The 16,423-nt window shown below is 53.3% G+C and overlaps 1 protein-coding gene across 8 annotated transcripts in view; it reads left to right on the plus strand.

Moving 5' to 3' along the window:
- The window catches only part of MYO18A (myosin XVIIIA), a 145,997-nt gene that overhangs the window by 120,519 nt on the left and 9,055 nt on the right, over positions 1-16,423 (plus strand). For 7 of the 8 annotated variants that reach the window (XM_077919602.1, XM_077919595.1, XM_077919599.1 and 4 more), the window contains 8 exons: positions 235-348; positions 933-1,049; positions 1,674-1,757; positions 1,891-2,028; positions 5,021-5,206; positions 7,007-7,146; positions 8,738-8,782; positions 14,041-14,163. In XM_077919602.1, coding sequence (XP_077775728.1) covers positions 235-348; positions 933-1,049; positions 1,674-1,757; positions 1,891-2,028; positions 5,021-5,206; positions 7,007-7,146; positions 8,738-8,782; positions 14,041-14,163 — 947 coding nt within the window. The remainder of the gene's footprint in view (positions 1-234; positions 349-932; positions 1,050-1,673; positions 1,758-1,890; positions 2,029-5,020; positions 5,207-7,006; positions 7,147-8,737; positions 8,783-14,040; positions 14,164-16,423) is intronic. The other variant, XM_077919603.1, reaches the window with a different exon arrangement.

Raw genomic sequence — 16,423 nt, forward strand, 5'->3', positions numbered from 1 at the left:
TGTCTCTCTTGTTCGTGGGACCGAGAGAAGGTTCTCCCCTGAGGACCTTAGCACCCAGGCAGGCTCCTAGAGGAAGATACGCTCTTTCAGGTAGCCTGGGCCCAAGCCATATAGCGGAGAGATTGTGGTGTCAGTGAGGGGGCTTTGCTGGAAGGCTGACAGGCGAGGTTTGGGAGTGAGTGGCTGTCATCCTAATTGTTGCTACCCCCTTGGGACATGGGGTTCTTGCTGCAGTTGGAGGAGTCAGAGTTCACGTGCGCGGCTGCTGTCAAGGCTCGCAAGTCCATGGAGGTGGAGATCGAGGACCTGCACCTGCAGATAGATGACCTATCCAAGGCCAAGGGATCGGTAAGCACCCCGAACCATCATCTCCTCCCACTGATTTAAGTAATCCTTCATGCTATGAGGTCTGGCACATCAGTGGTCTCTGATCATTGACGCCTTTATTTCTTCATATAATGTTCCCTATTCTACCCACCCAACTAGGATGCTCAGAAGTACAAAAACTGCCTGGAAGTTTGTGTGTGGTTTCTTGGGGATGGCATGGGCACTAGCCAATCGATGCCAAGCACAGCTGGGTTCCCCATCCACCTTGCAGACCCAGTTTTCCGAGCTAGGCCCCTGGGGGGGGCGCGAAGCTGCCTTTTAGATTGGACTGAGCAAGGGCACTTCCAACCCGACTTCATTGCTCTCAGGATGTTACCATCTGCCTTCAGTGTCATCTCCTCCAAAGCTGGTCTGCAAGAGACCATGCTGCCGCCTCCCCAGCAAATGAGGGCAGAGAGAGGTGTGTGCACCTGCCATCACTTGCCAGCCTTTGAATTAAGAGAGTTCCCAGCTCTGGTTTGCAGGATCCTTCTAGCAGGGGATGAAACCTTAGGAGTCCTTAGCCACCAGCTCACCCTTCACTCCTGAACTTCTCCTCCCCCCAGCTGGAAGAGCAGCTGAGCCGTTTGCAGCGGGAGAAGAACGAGGTGCAGAGCCGCCTGGAAGAGGATCAGGAGGACATGAACGAGCTCATGAAGAAGCACAAGGCGGCTGTCGCTCAGGTGAGCCCCTCCCCCACCACTGCCCCAATTTTTCAGATGCTTTCACTGCATCCTCTCTGCCCACCCCACCCTGAAACCCCCTCCCCTAACCGTCACCTCAGAGAGATTCATAGGAGTTTGATTGTAACTCCTGCAAACAGCAGCTGTGGTTGCTAAACGTTACAGGAACAAATTATAGGTGGTCATTATAGGAACAGCTGTTTAGAAATTGGCGACTGAGTTTTGATTTCCCTCTTCCCACCCTGCCCCTTTTACCTTGCATATTGTGGTTTTTTGTTTTTGTTTTAAGATTGTAAGCCTGAGGGTGGGGACTGTCCTGTTTCATAGAATCATAGAATCATAGAGTTGGAATAGACCACACGGGCCATCGAGTCCAACCCCCTGCCAAGCAGGAAACGTTTCGATTGTATTGTCTGTATTATTTGTCTAGCCAAAGGCATTGCAAAATGCACCAAACAGAATAAAATATATTATTGCACAGCTAAAATAATTATGAGCTAGAGATGATAAGTTACATTCTTCAGGGCCTTTGGCAGGAGTCTCTTAACAGGGAGGTGTTGGTGGTGGGAATCTCTGGGACTCAGCTTTGCCAGCGCTGGCTTCTTAATCCTCTGTTCTCTCCAGGCCTCGCGGGACCTGGCCCAGATCAATGACCTTCAGTCGCAGCTGGAGGAAGCCCACAAAGAGAAGCAGGAGCTCCAAGAGAAGGTAGGCACTGGGGCGTGTGTGTTTGGGGGGGGGGAGTCAGCTGCCCCTCTTGCTCTTCACCCCACGCAGGGCTGTGCTTCCCTTTTCACCATCCACCCCCATGAGTGACAGCCCCTTCCTTCTTCATTTCCAGCTACAAGGCCTCCAGAGCCAGCTGGAGTTTGTCGAGCAGTCCATGGTAGACAAGTCCCTGGTCAGCAGGCAGGAGGCCAAGATCCGCGAGCTGGAGACGCGGCTGGAGTTCGAGAGGACGCAAGTGAAGCGCCTTGAGGTGAGGAATCTGGAGCTGGGGAGAGGGTTTTCCAGAGCCGGCAGAGCATCCTTAACAGCAGGGTTTGCTTAGTGCGGTGGAGTTTGTCATAGGTGAGCGGGTCCTGGGCTAGCAGACCCCAGGAAGCGAAATATCTCCCCAGGGCAGCTCAGACCTGGCTCCAAGAGGTTTGCTTCTTGCTGGGCTCTCATTCCCTCAGATGGCGCTGGGGCAAAGCTGAGTGGGCTGTGCTCTCTCTCTGGAATAGAGTCTTGTGTTCTGAGCTGCCCCTGGAAGTGGGAAGAAGCGCTTAAAAGTCCATGCAGAACTTTTAAATCACATCAGACAGATTCCAAGGAAGTCTTTAGAGAGTCCTCAGTCACTGTGATCCTTTTTGGGTGCCTTGCTCAATTCCCCTTCCTTCCGTCTCTCCCCCCACCTCCAATCCAGATCTATGCTCATTCCTCAGGTTAGGATGTGGTGCCATGCACTACGTTGTTTGGGCTAAAGTCCAAAACCACCAAGAACAAGACATGCATCTCCTGCAACTACTTGTGAAGAGGGGGATGCACCCAGCGTGCAAATTGCCACGTCTCCCCTTTTTAAAATGCAAGAAAGCAGAGGCCTGCTCTTTCCCCAGCCGAGTATTTTAAAAGGAAAGCATTGATTTCTACAGGCACAGAACTCTCCACAGCTGCCGTGGTGTGTACATGTGTGTACCTCCTTCTGGTTCCCGTGTGAGAAGTGCCTGCCCCCTAACTCACGCCTCTTCCTCCTCCATCTTTGATGAGTGAAAAACTTGTCCCCCCTCCCCCTATTGGCTCAGTTGCTGTGATGTCACAGCATGTGCACAAGCATTCTAATGCCTTGAGGTGGGAGGGAGCCGTTTTCAGGGAAGCAGATTGGCTGGGGTAGGTGGGAGCCTGCGCGAGACAAAAGGGCAGCAGGGAGAATGGTGGGAGGTGCAAAATTCAAAGCATCTGTGGGCTGCAAGAGCCAGGGAGAGCAGAGAGAGCGATGTGTTTGGTCTGTGAATTACAAATAACCAGTCTCCTGCTGTCCTCTTCCCCCATAGCCCTGGCCTCAGCTGGCAAGTAAATCTCCTGCTCCTGCCCCCCCACGTCCTTGGCCCTACAAATGCCACCTTGGGGAGGCTGGTCCCTGTCTCCCCGCTTCTGCTTGCACCTGTTAAGTGCCCTGCTTGATATTCTACCGTCGCAGCTCCTTTTCCCGCCGAGGGAGCTGAGAAGCTTTAGAGTTCCCTCTTAATATTTCTGTACCATTATTCGCTTCCCCCTTCTCTTCCTCCCCTCTCTACACCCCCTCCCCCCCAGCCCCATAAATATGCAGGGGACGGCACTCGGCTGCCTTGAAAGGATGGAATCTATTTTTCTCCCTACATTACATGCTGTAATTACTTCACACAAAGTTAAATCTATTTTTCCAATTCACCAAAGCCCCCCTGATTATTCTACCCACGCCTGGGGAAAAAAGTTTCTCTCTCCTCTCTCTCTCTCTCTCTCTCTCTCTCTCTCTCTCTCTCTCTCTGGCGCAACTCCTCAGCCGCCCCCCTGCTCTTTCCTCCGCTCTCTCCCTCCCTCTCGAGCCAGTTCTCCCTCCCACCCCCCCTCATGTAAATTCATAGTGCCGGGTTCGTTTGTTCCATTAGTGCTCGGCGGGGAGCGATTGGGCAGCGCTTATTCCTGAGCTCCGGCCCCGGTAATTGCCGCTGTCTGCTGCCATTATGTGCAGCAGATGAATATTGATGCACCAGCCCTTGCACGCCGCTGCTGTCTCATCTTCACCTGCTATGGAGCGGGGAGACGGTGGGGGTACCTTCACCCCTTCTCAAGGGTGGAGAGGTCAGGGAGGTGCCTCGTTTCGACTTGTTTTCATGCTATCCTGATACCAGCCTACAGTGAACCATAAGAACATAAGGAGAATCAGGCCAAAGGGGTCCCATCTAGTCCAGCTTTCTCTTCTCCTCTCAGTGGCAACGCAGGCGTCTGTTGTGGGAAACCTGCAAGCAGAGCAGAAGCACAAGAGCTTTCTTCCCTCCAGTGGCTTCCAGCCACTGGTATTCAGGAGTAAAGCTTAGCCATTGTGGCTAGTAGCCATCAGTAGCTCTCTCTTCCACGAATCTATCCATTTCCCAGGCCATCCAAGCTGGTGGCCATCACCGCCTCCTGTGGGAGCAGCTTCCATAGTTCAACCACGCGCTGTGTGAAGGACTATATCCTACCTCCACAGCCTCTGAATACCTGTGAATCACAGGTAGAGTGCTCTTGTGCTTGGGTCTTGCTCGTGGGCTCCTCCCTGGAGCATCTGGTTGGCCAAGAGGCTGGAGTAGATTGGCCCCCCATTGGCCTGATCCAGCAGGACTCTTGTAAAGGGAGTAGTCTTATCTCTATGAATGGGCCTAAAATTGGTTACTGGTCACGATGGTTATTTGCTTCCTCCTCTGTTGGGGGCACTAATGCCTCTGAATACCAGTTTCTGGGAATCGCAGGTAGAGTGTTCTTGTGCTCATGGGCTTCTCATTGGGGCATCTGGCTGGCCACTGTGAGTTCTGGACTATGTGGACACCCCACTGGCCTGATCCAACAGGTCTGTTCTGATGTTCTGATAAAGGATTAGACAAATCCACAGAGGGGAATAAGGTTATCACTGGCTGCTGGCCAGCAGGGCTGTGTTCTGCCTCCACCGTCATCAGGTGGCATTAATGCCTCTGGATACCAGTTTCTGGGGAGAGCGCTGCTGCTGTGCTCAGGTCTGCCTTGTGGGCTTCCCATTGCGGGCATCTGGTTGGCCACTGGGAGAACAGGATGCTGGACTAGACGTTCCCTCTTTGGCCAGATCCAGCTGCAGCCAGGCTCCTCTTCTCCACCTGGGAACCCAAAGAGCTGCTGTCAGTCAGCATAGACAACACTGGGCTGAATGTCCCCAGTAGCCTAAGCTGGTATAAAGGACCACTATCTAAACCCCTCTGTCTCCCCTTGCCCGCCCTCCCCAGAGCTTGGCCACCCGCCTGAAGGAGAACATGGAGAAGCTGACGGAGGAGCGTGACCAGCGCACGGCGGCTGAGAACAGGGAGAAGGAGCAGAACAAGCGGTTGCAGCGCCAGCTGCGGGACACCAAGGAGGAGATGGCTGAGCTGGCAAAGAAGGAGGCAGAGGCCAGTCGCAAGAAGCACGAACTGGTATGGAGGGGGAAGCGTGTGTGTGTCTTTTTGGGGACGTCCGCCTTGCCCATTTCATTGCTGGAACAGAGTTACAGAGTAGTAGGGGTGGAAGGTCCCCTAGGGGGACATCTAATCCAACCCTCTGCAATGCAGGAATCTCAGCTGAAGGATCCCTGGCAGGTGACCACCTGAGTTCTCCTTAAAACCATCCCATGAAGGAGAATCTGCTACCTTCCAAGGGAGTTTGTTTCACTAGGGAACAGTTTTCACCATCAGAAAGTCCTTCCTAATGTTAAGTCAGAATCTCCTTTCTCGTCATTTGAATCCGTTGGTTTGGGTCCTTCTCTCTGGAGCAGCAGAAAACAAGCTTGCTCCATCTTCCATGTGACGGACCTTTAGATATTTGAAGATGGCTACCCTATCACCTGTCAGTCTTCTCCAGGCTAAACAGACCCACCTCCCGCAACCATTCCCCATAAGGCTTGCTTTCCAGACACTTCATCATCTTGGTCACCCTCCTCCGCACACCTTCCAGCTTGTCAATATCCTCCTTAACCAGAAGTGGACCCTCGGCTGCTCTACACCTGGTGCAGCCCCACCCATTCATTAAACCACTCCTGGCTTCTCAAGGCTCACCATGAACCCTCTTCCTGTTCCACCCAGTCTCTCAAAGGCAGGTTTTCCACCACCCTCCCTCCCTTTCCTTCCCTCCCTGCTCTGTTTATTTTTATTCTAGCTCTCACCCCCAGCGAAGCCCACCAATCAGAGCCAAATGCAAAGTAGTTGTGGGGGAGGTGGGGCAGAGCCAGGTGCAAACTGGAGTGTCTGGGATGGAGCCGAGCCCTTCCACCGTCCCCCCAACTGGGCTAAGCCGTCTACGCAAGTGCAAATTTATGTCCAAGTTAATTGCAGGGTTAAGAATTTCCAGCAGTGTTTTGAGAACCAGAAATGAACTCGCAGGCGTTCCATCTAAAAGAGAAGCCTCTCCTGGTTCCTCCACCTCCTTCCAGCCTTTCCTAGCTTTCTTCATTTTGGCAAGCTAATTTAGGAGTGGGAAGGAAAAACACACCGTTGTTGTTAAATGGTTGGGAGTCAGAAATCCTTGATATAAAAAGGACCTCCTTCACTCAGCGCATAGTTCAACTGTGGAACTCCCTCCCTCAGGAGGCAGTGATGGCCACCAACTTGATGAATGGCTTCAAGAGGGGATAGGACACATTCATGGAGGGGGAGAGGGCTATCGATGGCTCCTAGCCATGATACCTTCCTGCCTCCACAGTTGGAGGCAGCAATGCTTCTGAATACCAGTTGCTGGAAACAGCAGGAGGGGAGAGTTGCCCTTGCCCTTGAATCTGCTTGCAGGGTTCCCATGGGCATCTGGCTGGCCATTGTGAGAACAGGAGGCTGGACTAGATGGGCCCCTTTGGGCTTGAGCCAACAGGCCGTTCTTGCAGAGCTATTGCAGAGATCTAACAGTTTCTTCCTCCACTCCCTGTTCTTGGGTGCACACTTGGTTAGGGCAAGACCCTTGGCTTCACCATTGCTCCATGCAAGCTGACGGAGCCCCACCCTGCTGGGACACCCCTGCAGGAACACTTGCTAGTGATGGGCAAGAGGTTTGCCTCCCCCCACTACTACTTGTACAGACCAGCAGAGAGCTGGGTTGCCAGCAGCAGCAGCAGCAGCAGCAGCAGCAGCAGCAGCAGCAGCAGCAGCAGCAGGGGCCACTTGCATGTGTGGGGGAGAACGGCACAGCGGGATCTGCAAGGTCCCTGTTAACCTCCCAGAGTCATTCTCTCCTCTCTCCTCCTTTTCCAGGAGATGGATCTGGAGAGCTTAGAAGCTGCGAACCAGAGCTTGCAGTCAGACCTGAAGCTGGCCTTCAAGCGGATCGGTGACCTGCAGGCCGCCATCGAGGACGAGATGGAGAGTGACGACAACGAGGAACTCATCAACAGGTAGGCGATGGGTGGGGACCGGGAGCAACCAAATGAGCTGTCCTTCTAGGCATCGCTGCGTAGCCCTCGCCTGGCATAAGAGCATTAAGCAAAATCCTCTTGCCGGGGTGGGGAACCTGCCGGCGCCATGCAGCTCCTGCCATTCCAGGCCATTGGCTGTGCTGGTTGCTGGGAGCTGAAGTCCAGCCCCAGCTGCGGGGCACCATGTTCTCCACCATGGGCCCGAGGCAAGAGGTGGCCAGGCAGTTGCCTCTGGGAAGCTCCCAAGCGGGGCGTGATGGCTGTGGACAGCCAGAGGTAGACTGCCCTTGGACACAGAGGCTCTGTGGAGCTATTATCACCAATGGTTGTGGAATAAGCTCACCTTCCGAACACCTTTTAAGCCACCTGGGCTTAGCAAGTCACTTTGGCTTGTAAGTCACTTTGGGTTGCCCTGGGCAAGGTAAAGCGAGTAACAAAGTCAGATGATGATGATTAAATCCTCAACAGATTTTGATACTTAATGTAATTACACACTAAAAAAAATAGTTGTTATTGGGAAACATAAAATAGTGGGTAATTGTTATAACTTGGGTAACCTTTTTTAAGGAAAAAAGAAAAGAAGCATAGGGTTGTATGCAACTAAGTTGTACTCAGAGTAGACCCCTTGAAATTAATGGGCCCAAGTTAGCCTTGCCCATTAATTTCACTGGGTCTACACTGAGTTGGCTGCAACCCATATCATGTTATTGAGCCAATATAAATGGTTTTCCATGGGCCTGCTCTTCAGGAGGGCTGGCATTGGCTACATCCGGGTATGTTCAGCGCCCTTGCAGTTCCCATCAAAAACTGTTGCAGAGAGCAGTTGAAAGAGATGGGCATGTTTAGCCTGCAGAAGAGGGGACTGAGAGGAGGTGTGGTGGCCATCTTCAAATATCTGAGGGTCTGCCACATGGAAGATGGAGCAAGGTTGTTTTCTGCTGCTCCCGAGGGGAGGACCCAAACCAATGGGTTCAAATGACAAGAAACACCTAAACATTAGGAAGAACTTCCTGACAGTAAGAGCTGTTTGACAGTGGAATTTGCTGCCAAGGAGTGTGGTGGAGTCTCCTTCTTGGGAGGTCTTTAAGCAGAGGCTTGACAACCATATGTCAGGAGTGCTCTGATGGTGTTTCCTGCTTGGCAGGGGGTTGGACTCGATGGCCCTTGTGGTCTATTCCAATTCTATGATTCTATGAATCTGTGAAATGAGATTCTGACCAAACATCAGGAAGAACTTTTTGATGGTAAGAGCTGTTTTACAGTGGAATGGTCTACCTCAAAAGGGGATGGACTCTCCTTCATTGGAGGCTTTCAAACAGAGGTTGCGTGTCAGGAAGTCTTTGGATTCCTGTTTTGCGGGACGTTGGCTTGGACGTCCCTCGGGTCCCTCCCAACTCTACGATTCTATGAGCGAGTCCCCCTGTCACACTCTTCTCTCCCCAGCTACGCTTCTCGTTTTGGTTGCCCACCTTCCCTTCTCCCTCGCCCTTGTCCCGCCTTCCTGTGGTGTTTATTTTGCCTGTTTTCTCCCCCTCCCATTCCCCCCTCCCTCCCTCCCCCCGTTCTCCAGTTTGCAGGACATGGTGACAAAGTTCCAGAAGCGCAGGAATAAGCTGTGAGGATGAGTTTCTCTCCCTTGGTTTCTAGTAACCCCTTGTTACTCCTAACCTCAAGCATGCCACGGAGGGGAGGTGGGGGGCCACAGGGCCTCCCCCACCCCCCACAATGTAGTTGCATGCCCCCCTTCCTCGCGTGCGCATTGGCCTGGTATGCTCTAACTCTGTGTTTGCTGTGTCCCAAATGGGAAACTAATCGTAGGAAGGGAGGGGAGGGATTTGTGTGTGAAGAAGGGGTTGCTGAGTCGAGCCTTGCTTGGTTTCTGATCCTGGAGGGGGAGAGTATTGTCGCCATATATATATATATATCCTGTCTTCTTCCCAGAGCCAGGCTAAATCCCCCTCCCCAGAGATAAAGTAAGATTCTAGTCCTCAGGGCCGATCCAGCTCATAGGCAGTATGACGCCACTGCCTCAGGCAGCAGAAGCTCCCAAGTCGATCACCCAGAGAAGCAGTGCTCTCATCGGTGCTGATTTGGGGTGAAATCGTGGCCATTTGGGGCAAGATCTTGCCTGAAATCCCACAAGTGCTTGTGGAACACGCAAGGCGGCGGAACAGGACACACTGCTTCTGACAGCCCTCGTTTTGAAAAAAAGGTTGATTTAAACAGGAGCAAAGGAAGCTGTCGTAATTTTGCATAGTCAGATCTATCTAGCTCAGTATTGTCTACACTGACTGGCAGCAGCCCTCCAGGGTTTCACGCAGCACGTCTTTCTCCCAGCCCTACGTGGAGATGCCAGTGGGGATTGCACGAGGGACCTTCACCACGCAAAGCAGATGCTCTGTACCGCAGAGGCACAGTCCTCCTCCAATTCTTTCCTTCAGTTCTCCCTCCCAGTTCTTTCGTTGGCTCACCTGTCGTTATGGTGAATTCTGGTGATGCTCCCAGTGGGCACACCTGTCCAGGTGGCCCCCCTGTGGGCAGTGGGTGCATTGAGGATCCAGCCCACCAGCTCTACTGGCATTACACACACAACGTTTTTGAGCAAACACTTCAAAATTGTTGTGTGTGGGCACTGCAGAATCTTTGCAGGCAGACCGATTGCATAGAAGGGTATTGGCTGTGACCCCCCCCCCCCCACGTTGGGTGGTTCCACCGGGTGTGAGGCTACATAGTGGGTGAGATAGTCCTGAGAGGACCTCAGAAGAGCCTGCTGGTCTGACATCCTGTTCTCACGGTGGCCAGCCAGGTGCCCCCATGGCAAACAGGATCCAAGCCCAAGAGCCCTCTCCCCTCCTGGGCTTTCCAGCAGCTGGTATTCAGAAGCCTTGCTGCCTCCAACTGTGGAGGTATGAGATTGTTGCTGGCACTGTAGGGAGGTGCAGCCTTGTGGAGAATCGTGTGCTAAATGGGTGGGTGGGCTTCTTCAGCCTTCTTTTTGAATGATTGCTTTACTGCCTCGCTCTAGGTGCTTGGAAAGGGGGAGGCAGAGACGTCCACCAGGAAGATGCTTTTGAGCATCAGGAGTTTTTGATACCTGGAATAACTCTGCTCATCATAAGACACAGAGCAGCCAAAAATTCCAACAACCCAGACAAAATTCTGCGTGCCGCCCCGTGACTTCTCTCTGAGCCCAGGATCCTGGCTCTCTGCTGCGATGGCAGAGCCTCTTTCCTCCCTGAGCCGAAGATGGGCTTGGCTGTGGCTGTGGCAGGATCTATACGGGCTAATGATAAATGTAATCTTGTGTAGCAGTGATAGAGGGCCGCTAGAGCCTTGTTGTCACACACAATTAATGTCCCCCACAGTTCAGTCTGCGTTTGTTCGTTCCCCGGTGATTTGGATCCCAGTTAACTAATGGAACGCCAGCCTGGACATAAATTGCCTTTGACGGGAGGTTTAATTCCAACAATTTAAAATCTCAGCTGCCCCCCTGAGTTTGTTTACGGGGCTCCTTAGATTTCTTTGCGGTTTGTTTCTTTCTCCCGAGCAAACAAAACAAACCCAAAAACACCCTGTCTCCTGGCATTTATTCCCAGAGAGGGAGATGTTGGGTTAATCAAGGGGACCTCGTTGCTTTGAATTTAACAAGGGAGATTCGGATTCAGGAGAGATGCTTGCCCGTTGCGATGCTCTTCCCTCGACGGAGGAAATGAAGAATAGCGTTCATTTTTAAGTTCACATTAGATATCCATTAAGAGGGGGAGATGTAGAGGCTGCTCCTGCAAAGTTTCCTGGGGGGGGGGGGTTAGTGGGAGGGGCGGGGGTGTTCCCCCACGGTCGTTCCACTTAGCTCCCTGAAAAACCAGGCAAAGAGTTATTGAGCCCAGCGAGGTGGGAATGAGAAATAACACCCCGATCTGCTCGTAAACGCACTTGTTATTGCCGTAATCCTAATGAAAGCGGTAAACAGCCCCTGTATTAGAGGAGAGATTTATACGGGGACGGCTCTAAATGTGTAGGAATAGTTCCTGTCCCCCCCCCCCTTTTAAAGAAATCCCACGCACAACTGTGCTTTTCCGTGCTCAAGGCAATCAATACACTTATGGACGCTGCCTATAAATTTAGAGACTTTAAGCCGGATGGGGGCTGCGTTTACGTGCCCATATAAATCAGGCCTCGCTACCCTGTGGCGGAGTGGGGGGGGGCGTGTTTCGGCTCGCTTGCAGCCATAAATCTTTGCCCAGCCGAGTAGCTGCTGTTCGGGGCCCGCTAAACTCCCAGTTTACCAGGGGACAGCGGAGTGTAGCTCTTCCCCGCCATTGCCTTAATCTGATGCTCTGGCAGAGGAGGAGGTGGAGGGCTGTGAGAAAGGAAGCTTTCCTCCCCTTTCCTGTCCCCAGCAGCTCTGCAATTTCCCCCTTTCCTCCCTCTCCTTAACATCTGCCTGCTGTCTCTACCATTTATTATCTTTTCAGGCCCGTAATTCAACTGGCAATGAGCTGGGGTGGGGGGGGGGGAGATGGATGCCAGGAGTCTGGGCTGGGGGGGATGGAGAGGAAAGGTGTTCTGAGGTTTTCCCTCCCCCTTTCTTTTAATGAGCTGAACTCATCCTATTGGCAGAGGAACGAGCCTTTGACTCTTTTCGTTAGCCAGCTCTTGGGGGATTTGAAGGTTTAATGGGCCTGCCCTCTCGGATGTACCTCGCCTTGAGGGGTCTCTCTCTTTCTTTCTCACCGTTTTGTAGATTCTTCCCTTTCGTCCCCTCTACAACATCCTCAATTTTCCCTGCACAGTCCTGTTCTGAGCCTCCCCTGTGGGAAATATCTCTATGATATGAATGAGCAAGGGGTGGGGGTTGGAGGTGGCTTATTTATACCGGCTTATCTGATACGGCTCCTTTTCCTCCAAAGACATGGGAGTTTGGTGCAAACATGGCTAATTTTTCTGCTGGGAATCTCTGGCCCTGTAGGGATCCTAGGGGATGTGTGTGTGTGTGTGTGTTCTCCTTGAGAATGCAAACAGAAATTTCTTAGCCTCAACAAACTACAGTCTCCAGGAATGGGGGAGGGAGAAGCCAAATAGAAATATACCCCTTTAACTTCATTGTGGTTGGAGGCTGCAGTGGGGTGAGAGAGGCCTTGTGGAAGGAGTGGGTTTTGTGGGGGGAAGGAGTGGATTTGAGTGAGGAGGGGGGGAGTAAGGGGTGCCACTGTCAGCTATCCTGAGGTTGTCCAGGGTTGGCTGGTTGGTTTATTTTACTGCCTTTGTATCCCATGTTTTCCTCCGAAGAGCTCGTGATGGTGTACATAGTTCTCTCCCCACTCATATAAGCCCCACAACAACCCTTGAGGTAGGTTAGGCTGAGAGAGGCAGTGACTGGCCCAAGGTCACACCAGTGAGCTTCAGATCCTAAGCACTAAGCCAGTAGGTAGGAAGAGCTGTGCTTGCTGCCTTCCTGAGCGTCATCGGTCTCCTAGGCGCACTGCTCTAAGCAGATCCTCAAAGGCAGGAGCATATTGTGAGAATCGGGAATGACATCGTGGCGTACAAAAATAACTTGGAAGCTGACGGTTGGAGACCCTTGAAGGCAGCTCGGCAGTTACCCACGGAGAGGCTCAAGAGGCTGTCGGCTATCTCCTTCTCCGCAGGGTAGGGTGATGGATCTCAGCATAGCACAGACTTCTCCGTCTCTGTCTCTCTCCAGCTCTCCAGGCCAGTGGGCATGCGGCGTTCTTCTTTAAAATATATTTCAGGGATGGAGAATGGCGTAGGTGCACAAACCTCACCAGCCCTCTCTCCCATGCCCCTGACATTTGGCCAGGTTGGGCGCTTTCCAGGTGCAGCTTCGTTTAAGCTGCTGGAGACGGCAGTTTTTCCTCCCCCAGAGAGTCGAAGGTGCATCAGAAGGAGGATTTGGACTCTGAAACATCTGGAGGGGCGCCAGGGTGGGAAAGGCTATCCTGCACACTCCTCCTGCCCTCACCTCTGGCCAAGAAGGCCCTGTAGGCTTTTGAGTTGTTTTGAAAACCTTCTTGACCCGAGGGCTGAAAGTTGTGTGTGTGCAGACCACAGGAGGCGAAGCCTGCATCCAGCCACATCCAGCTCCCCTCAGCATAAGAGAGCCTGGCTGCTGGATCAGGCCAAAGGGGACCCCTCTAGTCCAGCATCCGGTTCTCACAGAGGCCTACCAGGTGCCTCTTTGCAGCAATTCTCCCCACTTACGATTTTCCTTTCAGCAGTGGAGTTAACCTTTCTCTCTGGCCTTGGCCAAGGTCAGGAGGGTGTTCCAAGGGTTTTTAAACCCCAGTCCCCTTCATCAGGGACGCGGGTGGCGCTGTGGGTAAAACCTCAGCGCCTAGGACTTGCCGATCGCATGGCCGGTGGTTCGAATCCCCGCGGCGGGGTGCGCTCCCGTCTTTCGGTCCCAGCGCCTGCCAACCTAGCAGTTCGAAAGCACCTCTGGGTGCAAGTAGATAAATAGGGACCGCTTACCAGCGGGAAGGTAAACGGCGTTCCGTGTGCGGCTCTGGCTCGCCAGATGCAGTTTGTCACGCTGGCCACGTGACCCGGAAGTGTCTGCGGACAGCACTGGCTCCCGGCCTATAGAGTGAGATGAGCACACAACCCTAGAGTCTGTCAAGACTGGCCCATATGGGCAGGGGTACCTTTACCTTTACCTTTACCCCTTCATCAGCATGTGGCACCCTGCTCTCATCCAGGTGAGGTTTGGGGGCGGGTCCCTCCTCCTCGACTGCCGATTAACTCTTTCTTGGCTGGCCCTCCTAAGTACCTTTGTTGTGCATGTCGAATATGATCCTGGTGCCTGCCCTGGGAAGGACAGTTCTGATGCAGCCCTTTTCCCTCCTGTTCCAGCGAGGGCGACTCGGACGTCGATTCGGAGCTCGAGGACCGTGTGGATGGTGTCAAGTCATGGCTGTCCAAGAACAAGGGGTCTTCCAAGACGGTCTCTGAGGACGGCAGCCTGAAGAGCAGCAGGTTAGCATTATGGGGCCTGGGAGGACTCCCCTCCCCTCCCCAGCCTCCATTCCTCCTCCTCCTCCTCCTCCTTTTACCCACCTCCTCACCACTGGAATCAAGTTGGTGCAGTGCACCCTGTTCCCAGCATCCACTTTCTGTCTGCATATGGGGCCTTCTTCTGGGAAAGGATTCTTGCAGGTGGGTTCCCAGGAAGAGAATCTCTGTCTCTGTCCAGAGACTCCAGACAGTGAGTGAGGCGATGGGATCCCAAACTGCAGTTAGCTGTGGCTGATGGAATGGTATCCCCTTTGTCTTCCTCTGGGACACTTCTGGGCTCCCTAGAGCTTGGCCAGCTTGCGCTGCTTGCGGAGAGTTGCCAGCATGCCGAAGCCTGCGGGCGCTGAGAGGTCCAGGACCTCTTCTGAAGGCCGGCGGGGGGCAAAAGTCTTTGCTCCCCCCCCCGCCTGCCTTCAAAAGCCGTCCGGGATAGCGGGAAGCGCTTCCCTGCTATCCTGGACTGCTTTTAAAATGCTGGCGGTGGGGAGCAAAGCCTTTCGGCCCCCGCCGGCCTTCCTGGACCTCTTCTGAAGGCCGGAGGGGGGGGGGAAAGGCTTTGCTCCCCACCGCCAGCATTTAAAAGAGGTCCCCGGAGATTTCCCTATGGGCTTTCTTCTTGCGAAGCAAGCCCATAGGGAAATTCGTCTTGCGAAGCAACTTGCAAACGGAAAACCCTTTCGTCTTGCGGGTTTTCCGTCTTGCGAGGCATTCGTCTTGCGGGGCACCACTGTATTTGTATGCCACCTTTCCACAGTTCAAACCATGCTTACGGCAGCTTACAACACAGGGGAAAACACATGACTGCAACATACCAAAAGTAGTGAAAACAAAATGAAACATTAAAAAATACATAACCATATGGAACAGTTTCTGCATAAATCACAAGGAGATCTAAAGTAAAGTTTTTTAAAAAACAAACTCAACAGCAACCCAAGAGTCCATTCAGCAGCCTCAGCTTTTGTAGCTGGAGTCAGTCGGGGGCCTCCCAAGCCAGATGGAAAAAGGCCTTCAGGAGAGAAGGGTCATGCAGGACTCTCAGCACAAGAGCACTCTCCCCTCCTGTGGTGTTCAGAAGTAGTGCTGCCTCTGGCTGCCGAGGGCAGAGCACAGCTGTAGTGACTAGGGCCGGGGCAGAGGGGTCTCTGCAGCCTTGCCCACGAGCCTGTCCCCCTTCCCCCTTCCCTCTGCAAGTTCCTGAACCCTCAAGAGAACAAACTGAAGGCGCACACTCCATTCCACACGCTCAGGCCACCGGAAGGGGGTCAGTGGCTGTCTGCCTGTTGGCTACTGAAGAGGGTGCCTCCTGGAGCGCCCCAGCCAGGCAGTTGCCACCTCTCTCCCTCTCCCTCCCTTTCCCCTCCCCTCGCTCAGAGTCTTTGGAAGTGACCAGGAACCAGACGGGCTATTTATAGGACACCTGTTGCCATGGCAACCAGCCGCACTGAGCCGCGGCAGCCTGATGCTGATGGCGCGGGCTGAGCCGAGGGTGCCTGCCTGCCTGCCTGCCTGCGGGTGTTACAAGGGCCTTTTGTGTTCCTCCGAAGTGGCAGGGGAGACGATGATCCCTCCCTGGGGTGGGGTGGGGGTTGAGAAGCCCCTCCCTGACCCCCCCCCCCATATCCTGCAGCTGAGCGGGTGCAGAAAGGGTGGTAGGAGCAGCGCTAGTGGACCTTGCCCACCCCAATCCCAGCGCACTCCTCAAGCGAGCACCTGCTAGCGGGGATCGGGTTGGGTGTTTGCGTCAAAGCCACTTCTCACTGTGGGGATTCAGCCCCCCTGCTCCCCCCCCCACCACCACACACCCCTTCCCTCCCCCTTCCTTCCTTCCCCCAAAGCCACCCACACGTGCCATGTGCCAAGCAGAGGAAGATCTGAGCCACACTCTTAATTGGTTTAATTTATTCTTCGGCATGGATGTAAAACATTTTGTTATGGAAGATAATGCCCCCTTTTTGCCAATGCTGGGAATCAATTGTTACGTGCCGCCAGCGTTTTTCAGGTAGTTGACAACAAAATTAATTGAAATCAATAGCGGCTTTTTTTCCAGGGGGGGGGAGGGGGGAGCAATGGTGTAGAACAATGCCTTAATTTGCATGCTGCTTCCTGTGAAGTTAATTCTTTCGCAGACACAGTGTTGGGCTGTTTTCTTTCTGGATCTTCTTTCTCTCCCTTTCCCCCTCCCAAATGCTCACTCAACCTCTCCCACTCTTCTTCTTCTTCC

Source organism: Podarcis muralis, chromosome 15 (assembly GCF_964188315.1).
Source record: "Podarcis muralis chromosome 15, rPodMur119.hap1.1, whole genome shotgun sequence".
Classification (NCBI taxonomy): Eukaryota; Metazoa; Chordata; class Lepidosauria; order Squamata; family Lacertidae; genus Podarcis; species Podarcis muralis.